Genomic DNA, 19,976 nt, shown 5'->3' on the forward strand with positions numbered 1-19,976 from the left:
TTATCAAGTTAGACCCTTCTCAGAATGTCATGTCTAGTAAGCTCTGTGTCAAGAACTTCGATACTAGCAGTTTGCCAATGCGTCTCCATGGGATGCACTTTTATTAAAAGATGCTTGTTTCTGAAAGAAAACGACACTCACTGCATGTTTTGATGTACTTTGGCCCATTTGATTACTTTATGTACCTCCTTCAAGTTATTGGCTAAACTTGGCCACTTCTCCTTCCCTCTCTCTTTAAAGTGGCTTTAGAAAACCTATGAAAATTCATCCAACACGAAAGGACAGAGGCTTTTTGGTGAACTGTTTACTGACAAGCCGAATTAAAATGCAGAGATAACTGGGAGACATTTCTAGGCAATAAAATTGAAATACAGCAACTTTCCAAAACAATATTTGTGTTAATTACACAAACTACTCTCCTATCAAATTAGGAGTAATTTTCTATTTCATTTAGCTGAACTAAATTGATTCAAACACAGCTGTAAACAAAATGTTAAGATGCTATCAGATGGATAGGGCACCTTAGACTATAGTTACCCCTGTGGCTTTGAACCTTTTATAAAGCAATGTAATTTCTAAAAGTAGCAGTCAAAACTTCAGCCAGTTCCTTTATGTAATGGTAAAGTTTATTTTCTCTTTTTAGTAACAATTAGAGGACAAAATGTTTAAAATTTGCAGTTTAAAACATGCACATTCACAAAAGGCTGATGACAGGGAACAGTGCATAGAAATGGATTTTACTCAACATTTGTAACTATGTAGAAAACACAGTGCATCAAACATCAGGATACACAGACCTGAGAGAACCACTTTAAGCACGGATTCATCCACTCATGCAGTGCCACAATCTTTACAGCAGTTTCAGCAGGAATGGCTTTTCCACGGAGCTGAATGTCGATTTTACTTTTAAAACAAACTGTGGCTTTTCACAGCTGCCTTCCAAGGCTGCCTTCTTACTCTAACGTCATACACTTGAGAAGGTGAGAAGTGAGCCCGAAGAGGCTACAGAGGGCACTGGCTACATTTATGGCTTCTAGTCTATGACTGGGAATCTCATCTCCACTGGAGCATACTTACCAATGGAAAGTCGCTGTTAATTCAAAGTGAGCACACAGGCCAGTCCACCTTTCTTCCTACTTAAGGAAGATTTATTTGCTGAGAAGTTTCGTGAACTTTCTAAAGAGTTCTTGGAGGCAAGCTAAACAGAAGATTCAATTAAATACAAAGGATTCAGCTAAATTTGTTGAAACTTGTAAAACAACCATTTATTTAAAAGAAAAAAAGTTGTGTGGAGGACCGATTAATGTGTCCATTGACTCTTCAATTCTACTTAGGCCGTGGTGAAGTTTCACAAGACAGAAATAAATATGAGGATTTACACAAAAGCCATGCATTTACCTGAATCATCTTAAATATTAATTCATGCAAACCACAAATCTATAAAAAAAAAAACCTCACACACACACAGACACACACACACCAAAAAACTCAAACAGCTGTTCTCCTACAGAAAATAAATCAGTATGAAACACGAAGGGCATTTATTTCCTTTCTTAAAATTTAACTTACATTCCACTTTAATAACTGTTGAAGGTTAATTAAAACACAGCAAAGTATAACTAAGTTTCACAAGTGTTTTATTTTAATGTGAGAAAAATCAGACTATGATATGTTTATGAAATAGTCCAGAAATACTCATTATTACAAAGCATTTAAGAGGCACAGAAGCCACACGGTGTTATTGTAAGCCATGGACAGAAGGAATCCTACACACTTGCTCACCATGGGGTGAATGAGTGGGGCATTTCTTTGATAAATTTTGTAGTTTAATTATAAGACCAGGAACCATCAACAACCAAACGTCTGATGAACAGGTAGCTTTCTAATAGTTACACACTGATTTAAAATGATGCCATCCGTGGCTTTCTGACTAGCATTTGTTTTCCGAAAGGGCATTTCTCAGTCACAGGTTATGAGTGTGGCGCTAAGTATAGAACAAATTAACCTGTGGACATCACACCAGCTATCTGGGACAGTGAACTGAAAAGTTAAAATATATCATTAAATGCTGAGACAACACGCAGGTTATTTCTAGAATCCAGTTTGCCTGTTGGAAAGGAAAAGGACTCCCTGACTCTTCAACGATAACACATCCATGGCTCCCTTATTGGTAGTCTCCCTTCACCGGCCGGGGTGAGAGAGAGAGCAACCCAGTAAGTTCTCCTGGCTGCGGATGCTGTTTCACAGGGAGCACTGAGTGGGGTGCCAGCCATGAGGCACATTTACCAGGTTAAGTGTCCTACGTTCCCCAGAACATTGCTTTCCTGCTAATACTTCCCCTAATAGAGCATCCTTCACGTGTGAGACACCAGTGAATTGTGAGGTGTATATCTAACACACGGAGAAAGTCTGTGCTCTACGCGACTGTGCGATATCCCAACCCAGCGTGAATGATTCACCTCCCAGCGTTTCAATTCTAAAGTAAGGAGGTTTTCTGCTACAAACAGTATTTTCTGGATTGTATATGTTACAAAGCAGTCATGTCAGCATTTACCCGAGTCCCCTCCCTATTGGGGACTTTTAAATTGGAGTTATATGCTGTTTATTTCAGAAAACATAGGCTTAAAGTCACTTTGAGCGCAGCCATTCAAGTCCACGGTAAAACCATGTGCCTTTTCCCCGGCTGACAAAGGTTAGACACTCGAGAGGATTAATGAACTCGCTGCAATAGCAAGACTCTATTTCAAGTTTTATCGAAATGGCCACTCCCTGTGCTCTCCCAAACTTAAGACCAGAGAGCCCAAGTTAATGCCTGTCATTCAAACACAGGATCCAGCGACAAAAGGCTTAGAGAGTCTCATTTTCAGGGTATGATATATAACTGACTAACCGTGAGTGTCCTCAGGAGGAAGAATTCCACCAAAATAATTCATGATTCAGGGTAAAAGGATGACTTTAGATTTCCATGCAGAGGTCAGAAGATCCCATTCTCATTTACGATGTTCTGATGTGAGGAATCTGGAGACAGATACCTCTGATAGCTGGAGCAGAGGGGAGCAAGCCTTTCTCGGATAACCTGTCATCTTGGGGGTTATGACCTCAATTGTCACCAGCAGGAGGCTGAGGAGAATCCATTCTCCAGATTCAGCTGGTAGACGGCTCAGTCTACAGCCTCACAATCTGGAAGATCAGCTTAGATTCTATGTGTGTGGTTCTGTTAGACATTTTGATTCTGTGTTGGCTGATCTAAGCTCTAATAAACAGGATGGTTTGAGATGTGAGTATGTCCACTCTGCTCCCTTTAGAATTATGTGAATTTTTAGAACCTCTTATTTCAGGGAATGTGGAGATGCATTGGTAACTAGCGACAGATTTAGAGAAGGAAGAGACACACAGTCTAATTTTAAATTCAGACCAAGAGAAAGGGAGGAAAACAATGAAATGATTTAGTGGGGTAACATGGAGAAACCCCCTTTTCAAGCTAGTCCTCGCACACATTTAAAGGTCTATTTTGCTGGTAATCCACATAAAGGCAAACAGGCTTTGGAGTAGAAGGCAGAAGAGTTTGTTTCAATCTCCGAAGTGTATCTGAAAACTAGATCTCCCCCCTTTATTTTTTATCTTTTAAGATGAAAAAAATACCATAAAAACTGTAGAAAACTGGGTGTGGTTTTTAAACAGCCCCTTCACCATTTACTGTTTGTAGCAAAATAGGCATTTTTTTTCCCCAGGAGATTTCATGGAGATGCCAAACTAATCAGAGAGAACGCATATTTGAAAATGTATCAGCGAACCCTACTCACGATGAGAAGTATTCATTGACTGTAAGGTTTTAAGCTTGAGCAAATAGGTATGCCCTTAAAATGAGGGAAACGGGCTACGTATCTGTCTCGTGTCAATATGCGGTATGTGACTTGCTTCGGGAGGTGTTGGCTGAGGGAACTGTGAAAGAATTTTCAGGCTTAAGCATATGGGTAGTCACCATGAGACCGACTGTGCTACATATATCGTCTCCAGTGGGAGCGCACGGTGAGGAACAAACAGCACAGGACAAAAGCTGAGCCTATGTACATGACAAAAAGCCCATGCATTATCTCACGGATTACCCCAAAGGTCTTTGGAAATCCCACATAAATATGTAAGGGCAATTTTCTTAGGAGGGGGAAAACTGAAGACCAAGCCACGTCACTCAATACACGGCAGAAGCCAGATAGTTTTTAGGAACGTCTAAAGGAGTCTAAAGTTCATCAGAAATGACAGACAGTACAATTAGAAAAGAAAAAAATTAGTGTCAAAGCAACGGTCACACGGACACACGTCCCTCCGACTAGAACAAATGAAGAACACAAACGACAGGGAGACAGGAAAGCGGTTGTAAGGCCGAAGGTGCAACATCACAGATTTTAGTAGCAAACGCCTGGAAATGCTCAGATTTTTAAGTCGCACTCATGTTTGAAAAGTCAAGCATGCAGATCATACAGAGGTACTGTGAGGATACTTTCTTTTAAATTTCTGGGCAAATGACGACTGAATGAGAAACACAAACACTGGACGTCTTTGGCAAACACTTAGCAAGACATCTTTGACACAAACATGTATTAATGCCTTGTTTAGAAGGGCTCAGTAGAGTGAACTGGCTTATTCCACCATATCCTGTACTCTAAGTCTGGATATCGAGAGTCCTTCCCTTGACATCGCCTCTGAGCCGTTGTTGTTTCTTTTAAATGGTTGATTGACTGGTGGTTGATCCAATGAACAATAGTTACAGTCCCAGAGGGACGGCTTGTGAACACTGACCTGTCCCCATTTTGAGAAAGCACTCTGGCAAGAAACAAGGTAATTTCCAGTATCGGTTTACAAAGCCTCAGCAGGTACTTGAGGACATCCGAGGACGATGGTGTTACAGCAGTCACATAGCACTTATGTCCGTGAAATCCATCTGTGAGATGAGCTCAGATCCACCTTTTCTCCCCAGGGACCAGACTGGAATTGGTCAGCAGGTTGCAGTGATGACCTTAGACTGTGACAGCGCTCCTCAGAGACACAGCGGGGGGCCGGTGGCTTAGGCCTGCCAATCACCACTCATCTGGCCTCTGTTTCGTGGTATCATAGGCTCTAATCACTTCAGACTGTGAGACGATGCCATTTTCATCTTGAGAGAACGCATAGCCGTCTGTAAGCAATGAAAGAGCAGAAATCAGTTAATGAAGTCACTGGAAATTACTGTCAGTTATAGTGTGACACCATCTGCTGGGAGGGCTGATACATCCTTCCCACCCTCAGGAACAAGGAGCACTCATGTTTAACACCTGGAAAACACACAAGTTCAGCAGCAAAAAGGAGAGTGGAAGGACCAGTGGCTGCCAATGTGGGTCCTCTAAATTCTACTTCCATAACACGAGGCTGAAGCTGGAAAATCTCCCTTGGGCCTCAGAAGCACATAGCGAGTCCACTCCCTTAATGTTTGTTTCCTTGTGACTGGAAGGGCTCAGGATCTGATCATAGCATTGGATATGTTTTTTAGGCAGGTGCCAAGTGAGAAGTTTGGAATAGGTGAACAGAGGGATGTATTAATTAGCTTGATTAAATTATTCTACCATGAGCACACACATGCAAACACCACCCTATTCTCCATAAATAGATACACGATCATTTGTTATTCTCTATAAATAGATACATGATAATTTGTTATTCTCTATAGATAGATACATGATCATAAGAGGAACACACAGAAATTGCCAGTGGTGGAAGAGAGGCCTGTTTTCTTTATGAGACATTCTCTCTGCCTCCCAGCGCGCGCACTGATGCGCGCGCGCACACACACATACACACATACACATACACCCCCCACACACACACACGGCACTGATGTTTTATATAGTCAGAGGGAGTGTGGGGATGACCCTTAGGGGGATCACATCTTTGGAAAAGGCCCCTTGATATATAAAGTCCAAAAGCACTAAACATGGGCATATATAAAGGAAAGTAAATTACATGTGGAAACACAAAATAAAAGATATATTACTGACATCAATAAATTTACTCTAGGGCTGTATATATTATGTTCTCTTTCAGGTCCTTGAAATGTTAAGAGGGTGAGATACCTAATAACTTCTTCCAACTCTAAATATGCATAAATATTTTTGAAGGAGAAAATATACGCTTCTTTGCATTTCATGAAAGCTAAAAGGACTCTGGCAGAGTTATGCAAGTCGAAAAGATAACAACACAGGCAGCTTTTAAGAGTTAAGATTTATCTTACTGTTTCTTTTTAAGATTTAAGTCTTCAAGGGATGAAAAGAGAGCAGCGTTTTAAAATTCATCATTAACTGGGAGATGGTGTAGCCCATGGGTTTGTTAACCAATCATTTGTTTTTTATATATCATGTTGCAAAATTTTAAAATCATGAATTTTAAATAGTTAGCTATATGGTGCACATTGAACACACGGCTCTGCTGCGTGCTGGGGTCCGCAGAGCACAGGGAGTTCATTTAGTCAAAAGTTTAGTACTTACGGAGCAGGTTCTGTTGTAAGGACTCAGAGCGGTACAGATTCACGTGGTTCTTCTTAAAGACATTTTTGAGCAGCTGTGCCCTCTCCGTGAGGCTGTGAAGTAGGCACAAAAGTGTGAGTGAGACACATTGTCAGCTCAGGGAGCCCCACTCTCAGGACGACCAGCAGAGCTAGACAGAACAAAAGCCGGAGAACCCGAGGTACGGACTTCTTTTTTTATTCTATTTCCCCAGACAGCAAATGAGATCGTAAGTGTTTAGACACTTTTGAAGCCTTTCCCCGCATGATAATCTAGGAAAAATAAGGTTTCTGTACCCAACACTGTTATACGTAAATCAAACGGATACAGAATCTGTTCAACACAAGTAGTAACAAGTTATCAAGTCACCTCTGATCTTAACTGCCTCCCTGTATGTACTGTAAATACAGAACTTTCAGGGTTTAAAAGCAGCTAACTTAGCCACACTGTATCCTGCTCACACTCTGACATATTCTGATATAAAATGACAGTTTTAGTTAATACTAAAGAAATGGAAAAAAATACAAAAAATCTTAACCCTTTTTAATCAGAAAAATTCCATTACCACTCCAATATGGTTTAAGTATGTCGATTTCATTTTAAATGAAAATTTTCATTTTAATTTTTTTAAGGAAATAATTGTGTGAGATAAAGCAACGAGAAAGCAAGAATTCATAAATGCCTAGCCTGGCCTCCACAGAGAGGTCCACAGAATTCACCATCCTTTCCTCTGCTATGTGCAGTGCAGTGACTCATGACAGGAATCCAAACATTTGTTGGATAGAAGAATCTGAGCGAATCAGCCACATGCGCACAGGCCTCCGCCTTCCCGATGATGCTGTCTCTCTAGCGGCTGATTTATACAATGCGTTTTGATTGCACAGAGTGGTCAGCATAGGTGCAGTGAAGGTGTCTGTGCTCTCAAGTGAGTAGCCCACGCAAGGGGGTTTTAAGTGCATCAGCTGAAAACAATTCCCATCTCGTTCTCTCCCTCACTACACAAGCTCTAGTGAAGCTGCTGTAAATTATGCTAGTTCTGTGTTTTGCCATCTTATTTTGAAAGCCAGAAATGGAATTATCTTTATCATATACACAAACATAAAAAAGATCTTCCCCATTGTAGAAATGAATTACATGGACATTGAGGCAAAAACTGAAGGCAACTGTTTAGAAATGTTGACATTCGTATTAATCTCCCTCACATACTTTTGAAGCCCAGGGACGCTAACTAGGACTTGCTAGACATATTTTATTGTCGCTGGGAATTAGCTTCATTAAAAAAAAAGAAAACGAATTCATGGAAAAGTCCAGCATCAATCCAGTTAGTTGTAAACCATTTCTGCCACACACAAAGGGAAAGGGTCATCTCTGACGAGGTACTCCCCCTTTCCTCCTTCTCCAATCTACACTACAGGCTTCTAGATGCTAAGGGCACTAAAATGGGCAATTCCTTTGTGGAGTTTGGGAGTGCAGGCATCGAGCATGGGGCAATCTAAGGATCACAGCAGTGTACTGTGGACAGGGTTTCTGGCTAAGATCCTTATAGAAGGCTGAAGGAGAGGGAAGGAATATTCTGGCAGCTTCTTCCCCAAATTCTTTTTCTAGGTTTCAGGGCGGCCTTCCAATACTTGAAGATGTCTAGGGATGGACTTTATCTTCTATAATTCAGCAACTGAAATACAAAGCATGCTGCTTTTTTCTGCTGTCTGTCCATCTGTCCATCCATCTGTCTGTCTGTCTCTCTGTGTCTGTCTGTCTGTCTGTCTGTCTGTCTATCTATCTATCTATCTATCTATCTATCTATCTATCTATCTATCAGCACTGAGACCTTCTTGGGGAAGAAGCACATCCATAAGGAAAGAGCATCGACCTTGAAGTCTGTTTTTGACTCCATTCTGAGTCTGCTACTTGTTAGATGGGTCACAACAGACAAACCTTCCTTGGTCATCTCACTTATAGTGGGAGGACAATGCATAACTCCCTGGCACATGGTGAGGGTTTAGCCACTTGTCAGCAAAGTGACTGACACTTAGGAAGCAGTCAACAAGTGCTGGTCTCTCCTACTCCGGTCCCCCAGACCCCAGGGATTTTATTAGAAAAGGCACTTTGTAAGGATCGGCCTCAGTTTGTGCTTAACCTCGGCTTGGTGTGAAAGAGCTACTCCTGCACTTGGGCTTAACTCCTGATGGCCTCACTCCACCCTATGCTGAGGAAACAAGTATGTTTTTGTTGCTGCCTTCTTTCCTTGGTGACTGTTTTCTGCTTCATTCTCCTGTAGCAGAGTCCCCCACTCTGGAATATAAATGCCATCTGCAGCAGGGTGCGTCATAAATTAGAAGTGACGGTAAGCTGGATTTCTGTTCCTTATTCTACCCTTAGGAAATAATTTATCGTTTCAAAATTGATGCACTTTTATATCATCCATGTTTATGGGGACCAAGTTTACTATTGGGTCCCATTATAATTTTTGGATAACATTAAATAAGTATAGTAAAAGTTTAGAGTTTTTGTTGACGGATAGCTTTACTCAGTGTGACAGAAGAGAAGGAGAAGGAACAAGACCTAGCTGCACTAGAACCACATCTATTACACTTCTTGGGGAGCAGTTTCTCTCAGTCTAGTAGGGCCTTTCATTTACATACCAAGATATGCAAATTCCAAGCCTGTTTAATGCAATCACACAGTAACTATCATTTAAACATTGTTGCTTTATTTCTAACTCAGGACAGCCTTGTAACTTAGGTATTTGCTGGAAGTGAATGAAAAGATACTGTTTAAATATAGTATTTCTTCTAGAAACACTGAAATATGTTACTGTTGGTAAAAACTCATATACAGTCAAAGAATGTGTTATTTTAAAGGAATTTTGGTCACTTTTGAAGGGTAGTAAAGTGGCATTTATTGGTTTGGTGAGCTGGTAAGTTTTTATCAACTTGATATAAACCTAGACATATACAAGAAGAGGGAATCTCAACTGAGGAACTGCTTCCAGCAGGCTGGCCTCTGGGCAACTCTGTGGGAGCATTTTCTTGATTGCTAATTAATGTGGGAGGGCTCAGCCTACTGTGGGCTCTGGGCCAAGGCTCACCTGTGTCATGGCATCCTGAGCTAGTGGGCCTCGACTCTGTACAAAAGGAGCTGAGAACAGAAACCAGTAAGTAACATTCTTCCCTGGTTTCTGCCTTCAGTCCCAGGCCTGACTTCCCCGGATGATGGTAACCTGTAAACGGAGATAAACCCTTTCCTCTACAAGTAAACGCACGTCTAGTCATGAATGGGTTAATGTACAACATGGCGAGATAGCAGTGCGGCTGAAAGAATGGGCCACCACCCCGACGGCCTAATCTCTGCCTAGGAGGAAGCAATCCTCCACCCCCTTTCACCGTAAAAGCTTTTTTTGTTTTTTAATATAAATTAGTGTACGCATATGTACATGTATGGTGTGTCGTATCTTTGTTGAATGTTATTCACTAGTGTAGCTGTGCACACATACGTGTACATGAACGTGAGGAAGGATGGACGATGTGTCTGTTTTTGATCATCCTCTGCCTTCAATTTTCGAGACGGGATCTGTCAGTCAACCAGAAACTCACTGATTGGCAAGTGCCTGTCTCCACAGATGAGCTTGGGTAACGGCCAGTCTCTGGCCTTGCAGTGCTGATTTTATAGGCATGCTCGGCCATGCCTGGACTTTAATGTGGGTTCAATAGATCTGAACGCAGGTGCTAAAGATGTCATAGAACTATCCTGCCAATGGACCTTCTTGGCCCCAGAACAGCTTTCCTCTACGCTTCTTCATGTCCCATAGAGTATGTCTGCCATAGTGACATAAATACCAGAGCGAAAGCTGGAACATAGGATTTCGTTAGTTCTAGGACTATGCCGAAACTGCTTTCCATTAAGAAACAATACCAAGAGGCTCATGAGCATCCTGCTCCTCCACGACCAAATCATCCACATTCCCCAGGCTCTTCTGTATGCTCAGACTACGGGACGAGCAGTGGGAAAGTTGGTGAAGCCTGACCCAAAGACCCTGAGCTCAGATCTGTTAAAAAACAGATTAGCACGCTCTGATGGCTAATGTCTACAGTTGAGAATCAAACTGCAAGTCTCCTTATCATTACACATCACATATACTCCAGTCATAGCCAAGACTTGCTCTGTCCCCAACAAGGCCACAGTCTCTCCATAACCCCTTATCATCCACCATCCCCAATATCTTGTTTGAGTGTTGCCTATTTAAATACGTGAAGGGAGTGAGGCCATCAGGGGTCCTGCTTTATCACTTCCCACCTTATTCTTTACAGGCAGGGTTCTCACTAAATTTGGAAATAGGCTGACTTTAGGAAGCCCCAACGATCCTCCAGCCTCCACCCCTCCAAAGTGCAGGGGTTGCAGGCAAGGGTGAGCACACCCAGCTTTTACATGGCGCCGGAGACTTGACCCCAGTCTTATGCTTGCACAGCAAATGCTTTTCTCCCCTAGGCTGTCTTCCAGCTCTGGTCTCTGTTTTGCCGCTCCCTGAGCTGATTTTTGGCAGGAAGCTACCATGTTCTCCTTGATCACCAGTGGGCAGCACGAATGCAGGTATGTGCTGGGCCAGCGCTTGGCTTGTTGTAGTTAGTCAATTTACCTAACTCATTCCCGGTGGAAGGCTGAACAGATTATTTCAAAGGGCAAATGAGGTGGGAAAACTGAGGGAGAATGCCTGAAGTCTGTTTGACAGAGTGGTTCTATGGGCGTATAATCCATTTCTTTCTGGTTTACCTCCACCCATTGATTGTTTCAAACTCTATTTTATGTGTCCTGTGTCTTGTCTGCATGTATGCCTGTGCACAACATACATGCTTGGTGCTGGTGGAAGTCAAAAGGGGGTGTCAGAGCCCCTGGAATTGGGTTTATTGACGGCTGTGAGCTGCCATGTGGGTGCTAGGTAGGTCCTGTACAAGAGTAACAAGCGCTCTTAACCCCTAAGCCCTCTTCCACTGATTTACTCCTTATTTAATGGAAGGGGCTACACACATTGCAGGATGATAGGATGATAGGATGTGGAGACCGCCATTCCAGTCCTCGTGAACATGTCAGTAACAGGCACATTATAAGGCTAATGCAGGCCTTGCCAACATACGTGCAAATGAGAACACACTTGAAGGACAGAAGCAGTGTCATCAGTGGCCTTTCTCTCCTAACTCATACTACACAGCTTTATTCAGTTTTATGAGCTAGAATGTTTCCTTACCCTTTGTATCACTGAAACAAAGAGAGAGACCAAAGACAGAAGGAATGTGGTCCCAGGTCACAGAACAGGTGCTTTTTCTACGATGAACCCTGTGATGCTCAATCATTCTTTGGAGCAGGACCTCTCAAATCAACTGGCCTAGGCTCAAGGCTGACAGTTTTCGGGATCCAATCTCTCTGAGCTCCCGTGCTTTTAGCTGGAGAGGAAATGTTGGCATTGTGCTGCTTGCTGTCTGGGTTCAGTGGGTCCGTGTATACAGATCACAAAGGAGGACCCTGGAGGACCTGACCAGGTGCACTCGAGCTGTGCTGGGGCCATTACACCCAAAACAGCACTCCCCAGCAGTGTGCCAGGGGCCGCAGCTTCAGCTCCACTCAGACATCTATCCCAGTCTGTCAAACTGAATAAAAATGCCGAAGCAAGACTAGGTGACACAGTGCTTGATTAAAAAAAAAAAACCATCTCCTGTGGGCTTTGAACAAAACCTCTGGGCCGGTTAGTAGGATGGGAGAAAAATCAAGTGAATTCCCAGCGCTTTCTGCATAGTTACGTTTTTATTTTAGATCGAGTGTCGTTGATTTTCTTTTAACAGAGCTTTGTGTAGTTAATGGATTTATTTGCCATCTAGCCTTGTGTGTTTGGAGGATGTGGTGGCAAGGGAAAAAGCCTGGAGAGTGGAACTCACTCTTGGGATGACCTGGATCTAGGCTGGTTCCCAGGAACACACTGAGATGAAAATGCAAATCATAATTCCGACTGCAGACCTTTAAAAATTACTGATAAATAAAAAATTCCTTTCCTTTAAAAATTTGCCATAAAATGATAAACACTTGTCACTGTGCCGCATATTTATAGTCTTGCTTTCAGATCTTTACTTTGCCTTTAGAGACGAGGTCTTAGTAGGTAACTGAGGTTGGCCTGAAATTTCTCCTGTAGCCAAGGCTGGCTTCGAACTTATGATTTCTTATCTCAGCCACCTAATTGCTGTGACTAAAGGTCGATGTCTCCCTGTTTCCATTGCATCACTCAAGCCTTACAGCCATGTCAAAGTAGGCATATGAGTCCCACTTTATTGATGAGAAAAATTGAGGCTCATTTCATTAAGAACTTGTCTAAGACAACACACTAATTATGATAGATCTGTCTTGAGATTTTTGTCTGATTACAAAAATCAAATGTTGCCATCCCAAGTCAGATGATAAACACCTGCTTTGTGGATTATTTTTCACCACCTATAAGAACAAAATGTAAAACTGTCCTTTGAAAGAGCACATTCCATCGCCTTTTACCTTTTGCCAAGTACGACTGCGCCTGGGTCTTGAGATTTTGCTTCGAGCTCCTGAACTTCATCCACCAATGTTTTAAAGGCTGTCCTCTTGATGCTGTGGGGAGAAAAGAATTTGCATGGACACTGTCCTACAAAGGACATGGATGGGGACCTGTGATTTACTGTCACGCCATGGCAAGCATGGCTTCAACGAAGGACAAGCAGAGCTTTCACAAGCCTTAAAAAGCTAAGACGCTTTTGCTTAGCAATACAGGGACAATAGTCTTAACAAATAATTGAGATTTATGATTCTAAAACACTAAACGAACACATCATTAACTTTGATAACTATGCTACAAGACAGCATCATTTAAAATGTAACTATTAAGAAAAATCATAAAGTTTTTGTTGCCTTTATATTTTATATATGTTTAAAACCAGGGAAGCAAGGGATTTCTTTTCATAACAACTAAAAAACATATCTGGAGGTAAAAATCTTCTTTTCTCTTCTGTTTTGAGGCCTTGCAAGTGATTTCTAAAAAAAAAAACCAGATATTTTCTGATGTAATTTTCTCCAATCCAACCAAGGCGCCTCTCTTTGACGTCACCTGAACGCACCCACTTTCTTTCTCATTTTGCTTTTTAAACTAATTTAGTTTTCTCATTCTTGAGTCATGCCTTCCGTCTTTAAAATCAGTAAACACCACTGGTACCTACTTTGCAAAGTTTACATGTTTGAGAACCACAGACCCCCGAGGGTTGGTGTGCATGCATGTTTTTGCATATTTAGCCAAATATCTCATACTCACACTTTGTACAGCACATCCAGGAGCAAGGACGCCACGGGGATAGAGAGCAGGCCAACCCAGAAGACTCCAGAGCTGAAGAGCATGGCTGCCTGTGGACATCATCACAGACAGCTGTCACTTCCCATAGCCACAACATATGCCACTCACGCTTAGCTTAATTTAAGGAAGGAAGCTTCAATATTGTCTTATAAGGGGGGAAGACAATGCTCTGAATTCAGTCTTAAAATATTTGTAATTTAAAGCCATATTTGTCATGAAATGCCTTTACACACCCTTTTCCTCTCGAGGAGCTGATGGAGAAGGTTTAATCACGCATCAAATCTTTTCATATATATATATATACATATATATATACATAAAATATATGGATTTAAAAATTATTGTGCTTGATGGCATGAAATGTAAATTTTGACCTTTTCTAATAGAGTATCATTATCAATCTAGAAATCAAATACGCTCTTGATTTAAATGAAATCAAATGCATATAAGATAATTCATATTTAGAAACAAGATTTACCAATTCTGGCACATGAATATTGACTTTATACTTATCACATTGCAAGCCATTAAAAAATCATCCAGATATATTATGACTATGGTGCAATCAAATTAAAATATCTATGAAAATAACAACTTGATTATTTTGGGCGAGTGGATAGACATAATCTCATTTTGGCTCAATGATTTACATAAATTTTATCAGTGTACATCTATTTTTGCTAAAGTCAACCCAAATGTCTAGTATGTGAAACTCAAATAAAGGTATACTAAAATAAACTTTAATTATCCCATCGTATTAAATCTTAAGTTGTGTATCGGAGCCTGTCAGATTATAAGCAAAAATAGTTCTGTGATTTAAAAAAAGTGATAAATTCTATTAGTTGTTTGGGATTAAAATAAAATATCATCATTGTTTAAAAAGAACTGGGTTGCACAATAAAAGATATACACAGCACCCATTTTGTCTGTAAATATACTATTATACTACAGTGCAAAGCTGTCAGCTAACACTTACATCCTGCTACAAGTCACACAGGCAGGGCTGGGGTTTTATTTGTTTTTTAAACTTGATTCAGTAATAAAAATGATCTAGCATTTAATTCTAGCTACAGAACAATTATTCTCAGTTGTAGTCAGTCGATCCTCATCATACAGGAAGATAATTACTTTTAAATTATGATTTGGGCCCCCTCTTCATTTTGACTCTCAAAGAGGTACCAGGAAGTACTCCCATTTTACCCTACAGGAACACAGGCTACTGATATGGACGCTTTTCTCCCTCCCCCCAATACAGGGCTGACCTCTCTGTCCATTTAAAATAAAATCATGTCATCATTAAAAAAAAAAACAAAACAAAACTCAGAAAATAAAATCTGTTGCATGGGTTCTGAAGAACTGCACCCACATTCTAGACATCGACTAGTGAAAAATATGCCCATAAAAGTCACTTTATTTAATAAGCAAAACATGATCTGGGACACGTTTGTTGACATCCTCAATAGTGAAAGCCAACCTTAACTATGTAACAGGAAATGTCTATCCGCTCCCAGGCCTTTGTTTCCATTCAAGGACGCTTTCTAGGAAGGTAACAGCTATTAGAAAACAAAACAAAACAAAACAAAACAACCCTAAACAAAACCAAAACCCTTTCATATCTATTTCTTTCTGGGGAAAAGGGTAAGATGAGATGCTAAGTCATATAGACGAAAACACGTCTTCCTGGCTTACTTTTAATGTATTTTACTGTTGAGGGCAAGAGAAGAAAGACTTCTTCTTGCCTTTGGCCACCGCGTATTAACCTCGAGTTAAACGTCTCTGCAGACTAGAAAAACTTGGATCCCGCAGGCTGCTAATTCTGACCATTGTCATGCTAATGACGGAGGGGGTAACTACAGCCTACTATTCAGCCACCCGCCTTTGGCTTTACAAATGAACAACAGGAATAGAAGGGGGGAAAACTTTTTCTGAGTCATATCTGAAAGCCTGTCAGATTTTTTTCTTTTGCAGCGTTAATCCAAACCTAAAAAGATTTAAAGCCGACGTCCCCATTTAAGACAGAGAGTCTCTTTGTATTTTTTTTTTTTTTTTTTGGATGAAGAGGAGGGGAAAAAAATGAAATCCCACAGAGGTATTTCCTTCCTTTCTGTACAAGAAAGCTCCTTTCCCTCTGTGGAAGCCAGTTTGTCTCTAACTTTTCACATTTCCCCACTTGCAGGCAGGTCAGCTGGGAAAAGGCCAGCCGTGTGCAGACAATGGCGCTTACGGGAGCGGCTGTTCAGGGTTGGTCTGGGGCTCCCCCTTAGAGGGGTTAGCAAATGGTCCTGAACGTGGGAGATTGGGGGGCAGTGCCAAGTGTCCCTTGTCCTCTTCCAGGTCTTGTGAAACCAAATGGAATTTGCCACAGAAGTGGAGGGGTTTGAGAAGGGGGTCTAAACGCTTAGGGCCTTGTGGTTGGTACACTGCAGGCCTGCTTGCGCCCTGCCTGGGGAACAAGTAACCATTTGTCTCTGCCCAGGCCCCAGGATCCAGGTGGGAGCTCTAGGGCTTCAAAATAAACCAGGGCTAAGTCTAATGGAACATACAACCAGCCAGGGGAAACGCTCAGATTTTCACATAAACTTGCAGAAGAGTACTTGAAAAAAAGTCAGCTTATTGTGCAACTGGCCCAGAGGAGACACAAGACCAGGAACGCCAGCATTTCCACACGAGAGAGATGGTCACAATCAGCCTGCCCAAGTTCAACCGGACAGAAGGAAGGGAACTCAAATTTGCTGCCTGTTGGTCAACCTTTGGCTGTCTCAGACTTTGCCACTAGAAAGGTTGGGAAGGCACTCTTACTTGCTCTGACTCTCCATTACCTACAGATGGCTCTCAAAAGAAACAAGAACCGCAGGCAGAGCAGGCCTGGTGCCCTGCAGCCTTTGATTGGTCTGCCAGCGCCCACAACAGCCACCAGGCCTCCATGGAGAGTAACTTTTCGGTCTGACTCCTCAGCTATCAAGTGGGCTTAGGAACTAAACCCCACAGTGCAGCACGGCCGCATTCATAATTATTGATGTGTTCTCCTAGCTTTATCTTAAATTTTGGAATTCTTTAGTGGACTGTCATCTCCATGTGTCCCATGAGCTTTAAGGATGGGAGGTTTTCTCTTATCAAGTTAAGTGCAAATCAGTCCATAAATTTTATGTGTTTGATTGCTTTATACATAGACATGCTTGTCTTAGGTGATATTTTCCGATGTCAACATACAGCATGGGTCAATGTAAATTGATCACTAATAAAGTCTCAGGCTTACAGATTTGCTAACAGGAGGGGACTTTGTTAAGTATACGAGTCTTCCATAAATTTGCTCACATGAAATGGAGAATATATATCAATCTTATAGTGGAGTTATTAAGAAAACAGTGCTTCAAAACTTGGTGACTTTCTTTTCTTTCTTCCTTCCTTTCTTTTTTTAAAGAAAAGGTTTTTGCTACGTAGCCCAGGCTAGCTTTAAACTTGAACATGAGCTATCTGCTTCTGCCTCCTGAGGGCGAGGGTTATAGGCACATGGCACCATGTCTGGCTTAAAGTTTAGGCAGACAGTTTCTTCTTTCTTTCCTCCTTCTCTTTCTTTGTTCTTCTGCCTCATTGCCTTTTGTGTAAGAGAAAGGGATACAAATTCAAAGGAGCTACAAGCTAATGTGAGCGAAAACTGGCAATGTGAAAACTCTCAAGGAAGAGGCCTGGAGAATATTCTAAAGTGGATAGACCATTCGTGTACTGTGTGGGAGGCCTGGGTTCAATCCACAGCACTCCAATAAAATCAAAAGAACAAACCCACAAAACCCAAGAAGTGATACTGTCTAGATAAGGCTTTATACAAGGGTTTCCATATTTAAAAATATCGAGGGGAGAAAAAAATCTCCAAAATTCGATATGCAGAACTTCCACATGTTCAAGGGAAATGAGTGAAAAGGGTAAGCACGCTTAGGGTGAGTCTCAAATGCATGTGATTCTGTGCTAGTCTCATAGAGAGAACCCACTTGTCTTCCCATGAGTAGACCACAACAGACAGGCAAGACCAGGACTCGTGTTCTCAAAAGCTGTAACAAGCTATCAATCACAACTATTCTCTACAGTTATAACAAACAAACAAGCAAACAAACCCCTGCACTACATTAAATCAAATTTTAAAACATATACCATCACAGTTGTGGGGTGTGGAGAGCTGTGATCGACAGACACTTGTAAAAATTCATAGATTCCCCTTGGAATGCATTAGCCTTTGGGAGAGAGGTGGGGGACACAATCAGTCATTCCTGTCAACTTGATCATTTAGTTTCGGTACTGTCAAATTCTACCCAGCTTCTGTGTGTTGTGAATATGCCTTGTGATCACCAGTCCTACAAGGCTCCAGGGTCCCAGGAGTGGTGAAGTGACCACCGCCCCTCAGACAAGTGCATGGCAGCTTAAGCAAGACGTGGAGAGGATGGGATAAAGAGCCCACCGAGCAGTTGGGTTTTAGTCAGTGTAATGATGAACCTTAGAATTCTTTCTCAGGGTAACGGAATATCGATATTTGCCGTGAATAGCAACATTTAACTTGGATAACCTGCAGTTGGTTGAATAAATGCCTGTCCATGGGTGGGAAAATTATTTAAGTTCTTCAAGATCCTGTCCACAGAATGTCATGAGTAGAAAGCTGATTGTTTGGAGGCCCTGAGTAGAGAGGAAGGTAAGGGTGACTGTTGTACTTTATGTACATCTTGTCATGGTGGCCATTGTTGTGGCTCTTGAGTGTCACAGCTAGGTGGGATACTGGCTACTTCCCTTCCTTGGTAACTTATATAGTTCCTTCTGGTATTAAAAAAGCTAATCCTCGGGGAGGAAGCTTCCAGGTTGGATCCAGCTTGGATCCTTCCGTGTCTGAAGTATACGGTATCATCAGCAATAAGGATTTACCTTCAACGACGAGGAGGAAACCAAAGGAAACACCAATAGCATCAATAGCCTGTAATGTTTTGGTAGCCTCTTGGATTCCCCTGACCAACAACTCACAAAGGGGGGGGGGTCAACTCAAGTGGCATTTAAACCACACACACACATACACATACACACTTACAGTAGGAGGCACAAAGGCTCTTGTGCTTACAGCTAACTTAGAACTAGGGAACTGGGACTAGTAACCACAAGAGGATGTTCCTTCAAGGAGAGGGATGCATAACTTGTTATCCAATGAGAAGGCTGGGAGCTGACATGGTTAACAGCCTGGTGATCTTTGTGCTATCGGTGTGGCCAGAGACCACACCTGATTCTCCCTCAGACCCTTCCAGTAAGCTTGTTTTCCTTGACAATATGTAGAGCCCATCTTTAGGGAAGGTGTCCTACTCTTTACAAAGAGTTTGATGCTGTCACATCCACTATTTCCTTAGCCTACTTTGTGCTTTGTTGCGCACATGGGGTCGAGTTAATTACCACCAGGATAGTTTTCACCAAACTGTGCTATGCTTAAATATGTGCGAAATAAACTATGCAGGGCCAGATTCCCAAAGTTTGAAACAACACAGGCTCCTTAATCGTGTTGAAGCGAACTGTCTTTTGCTTCTCTGGGATGGTTACTCTGCTGGCGGCGATAGTCAGAGACCCCTGCAACTGGTAGCTGGTGGTGTTGGGTGGGCTCTATAGATTGACCCCATTCACAGACTTCTGTCAGTTCCACAGCACTGAGCACCCCGCAGGTGTTCCACCATGTTTTAAGCTTATTTAATCTCCTTTCCCCTATAGATGATAAACTTTGAGGCAAACCCTTTCTTCTCAGAGGAGAATCCCACTGGAACCAGAAGAGTGCTTTTCCCTGAATCTGTGAACTGAATAAACTGGACAAAGTTCAGCATACAGATTACAGCCAGCAAGTCACTGACTCTAAGCTTAAGTTATTAAGAAGTTTTCACTAAAAATTTTCTATTTTTAAAGCAAAAGCCATCAGTTTTCACTGTTAGAAGAAGCACTCGAGATATAAATAGTGATTATTTTAATACTTTTGCCAAGTCTTTTGGGTTTGTTCTTTTTCCACACGGAGGAAAATTTTCTTAGGTTAGATTGCAATCTCAGAAAAGATGTGTTTTTCTTTGTTAAAAATAGTTTTT

The 19,976-nt window shown here is 41.7% G+C and overlaps 1 protein-coding gene across 5 annotated transcripts in view; it reads right to left on the minus strand.

The window, feature by feature from the left end:
• Window positions 1–604: 604 nt before the first annotated feature.
• Atp8a1 (ATPase phospholipid transporting 8A1) overlaps window positions 605–19,976 on the minus strand; it is a 227,865-nt gene continuing 208,493 nt past the window's right edge. For all 5 annotated transcript variants that reach the window (XM_032915816.1, XM_032915818.1, XM_032915815.1 and 2 more), the window contains 4 exons: window positions 13,849–13,937; window positions 13,062–13,154; window positions 6,516–6,607; window positions 605–5,173 (listed from right to left, as the gene is read on the minus strand). In XM_032915816.1, coding sequence (XP_032771707.1) covers window positions 5,076–5,173; window positions 6,516–6,607; window positions 13,062–13,154; window positions 13,849–13,937 — 372 coding nt within the window. In that variant the 3' untranslated portion in view covers window positions 605–5,075. The remainder of the gene's footprint in view (window positions 5,174–6,515; window positions 6,608–13,061; window positions 13,155–13,848; window positions 13,938–19,976) is intronic.

This window comes from Rattus rattus, chromosome 11, assembly GCF_011064425.1.
Source record: "Rattus rattus isolate New Zealand chromosome 11, Rrattus_CSIRO_v1, whole genome shotgun sequence".
Classification (NCBI taxonomy): domain Eukaryota; kingdom Metazoa; phylum Chordata; class Mammalia; order Rodentia; family Muridae; genus Rattus; species Rattus rattus.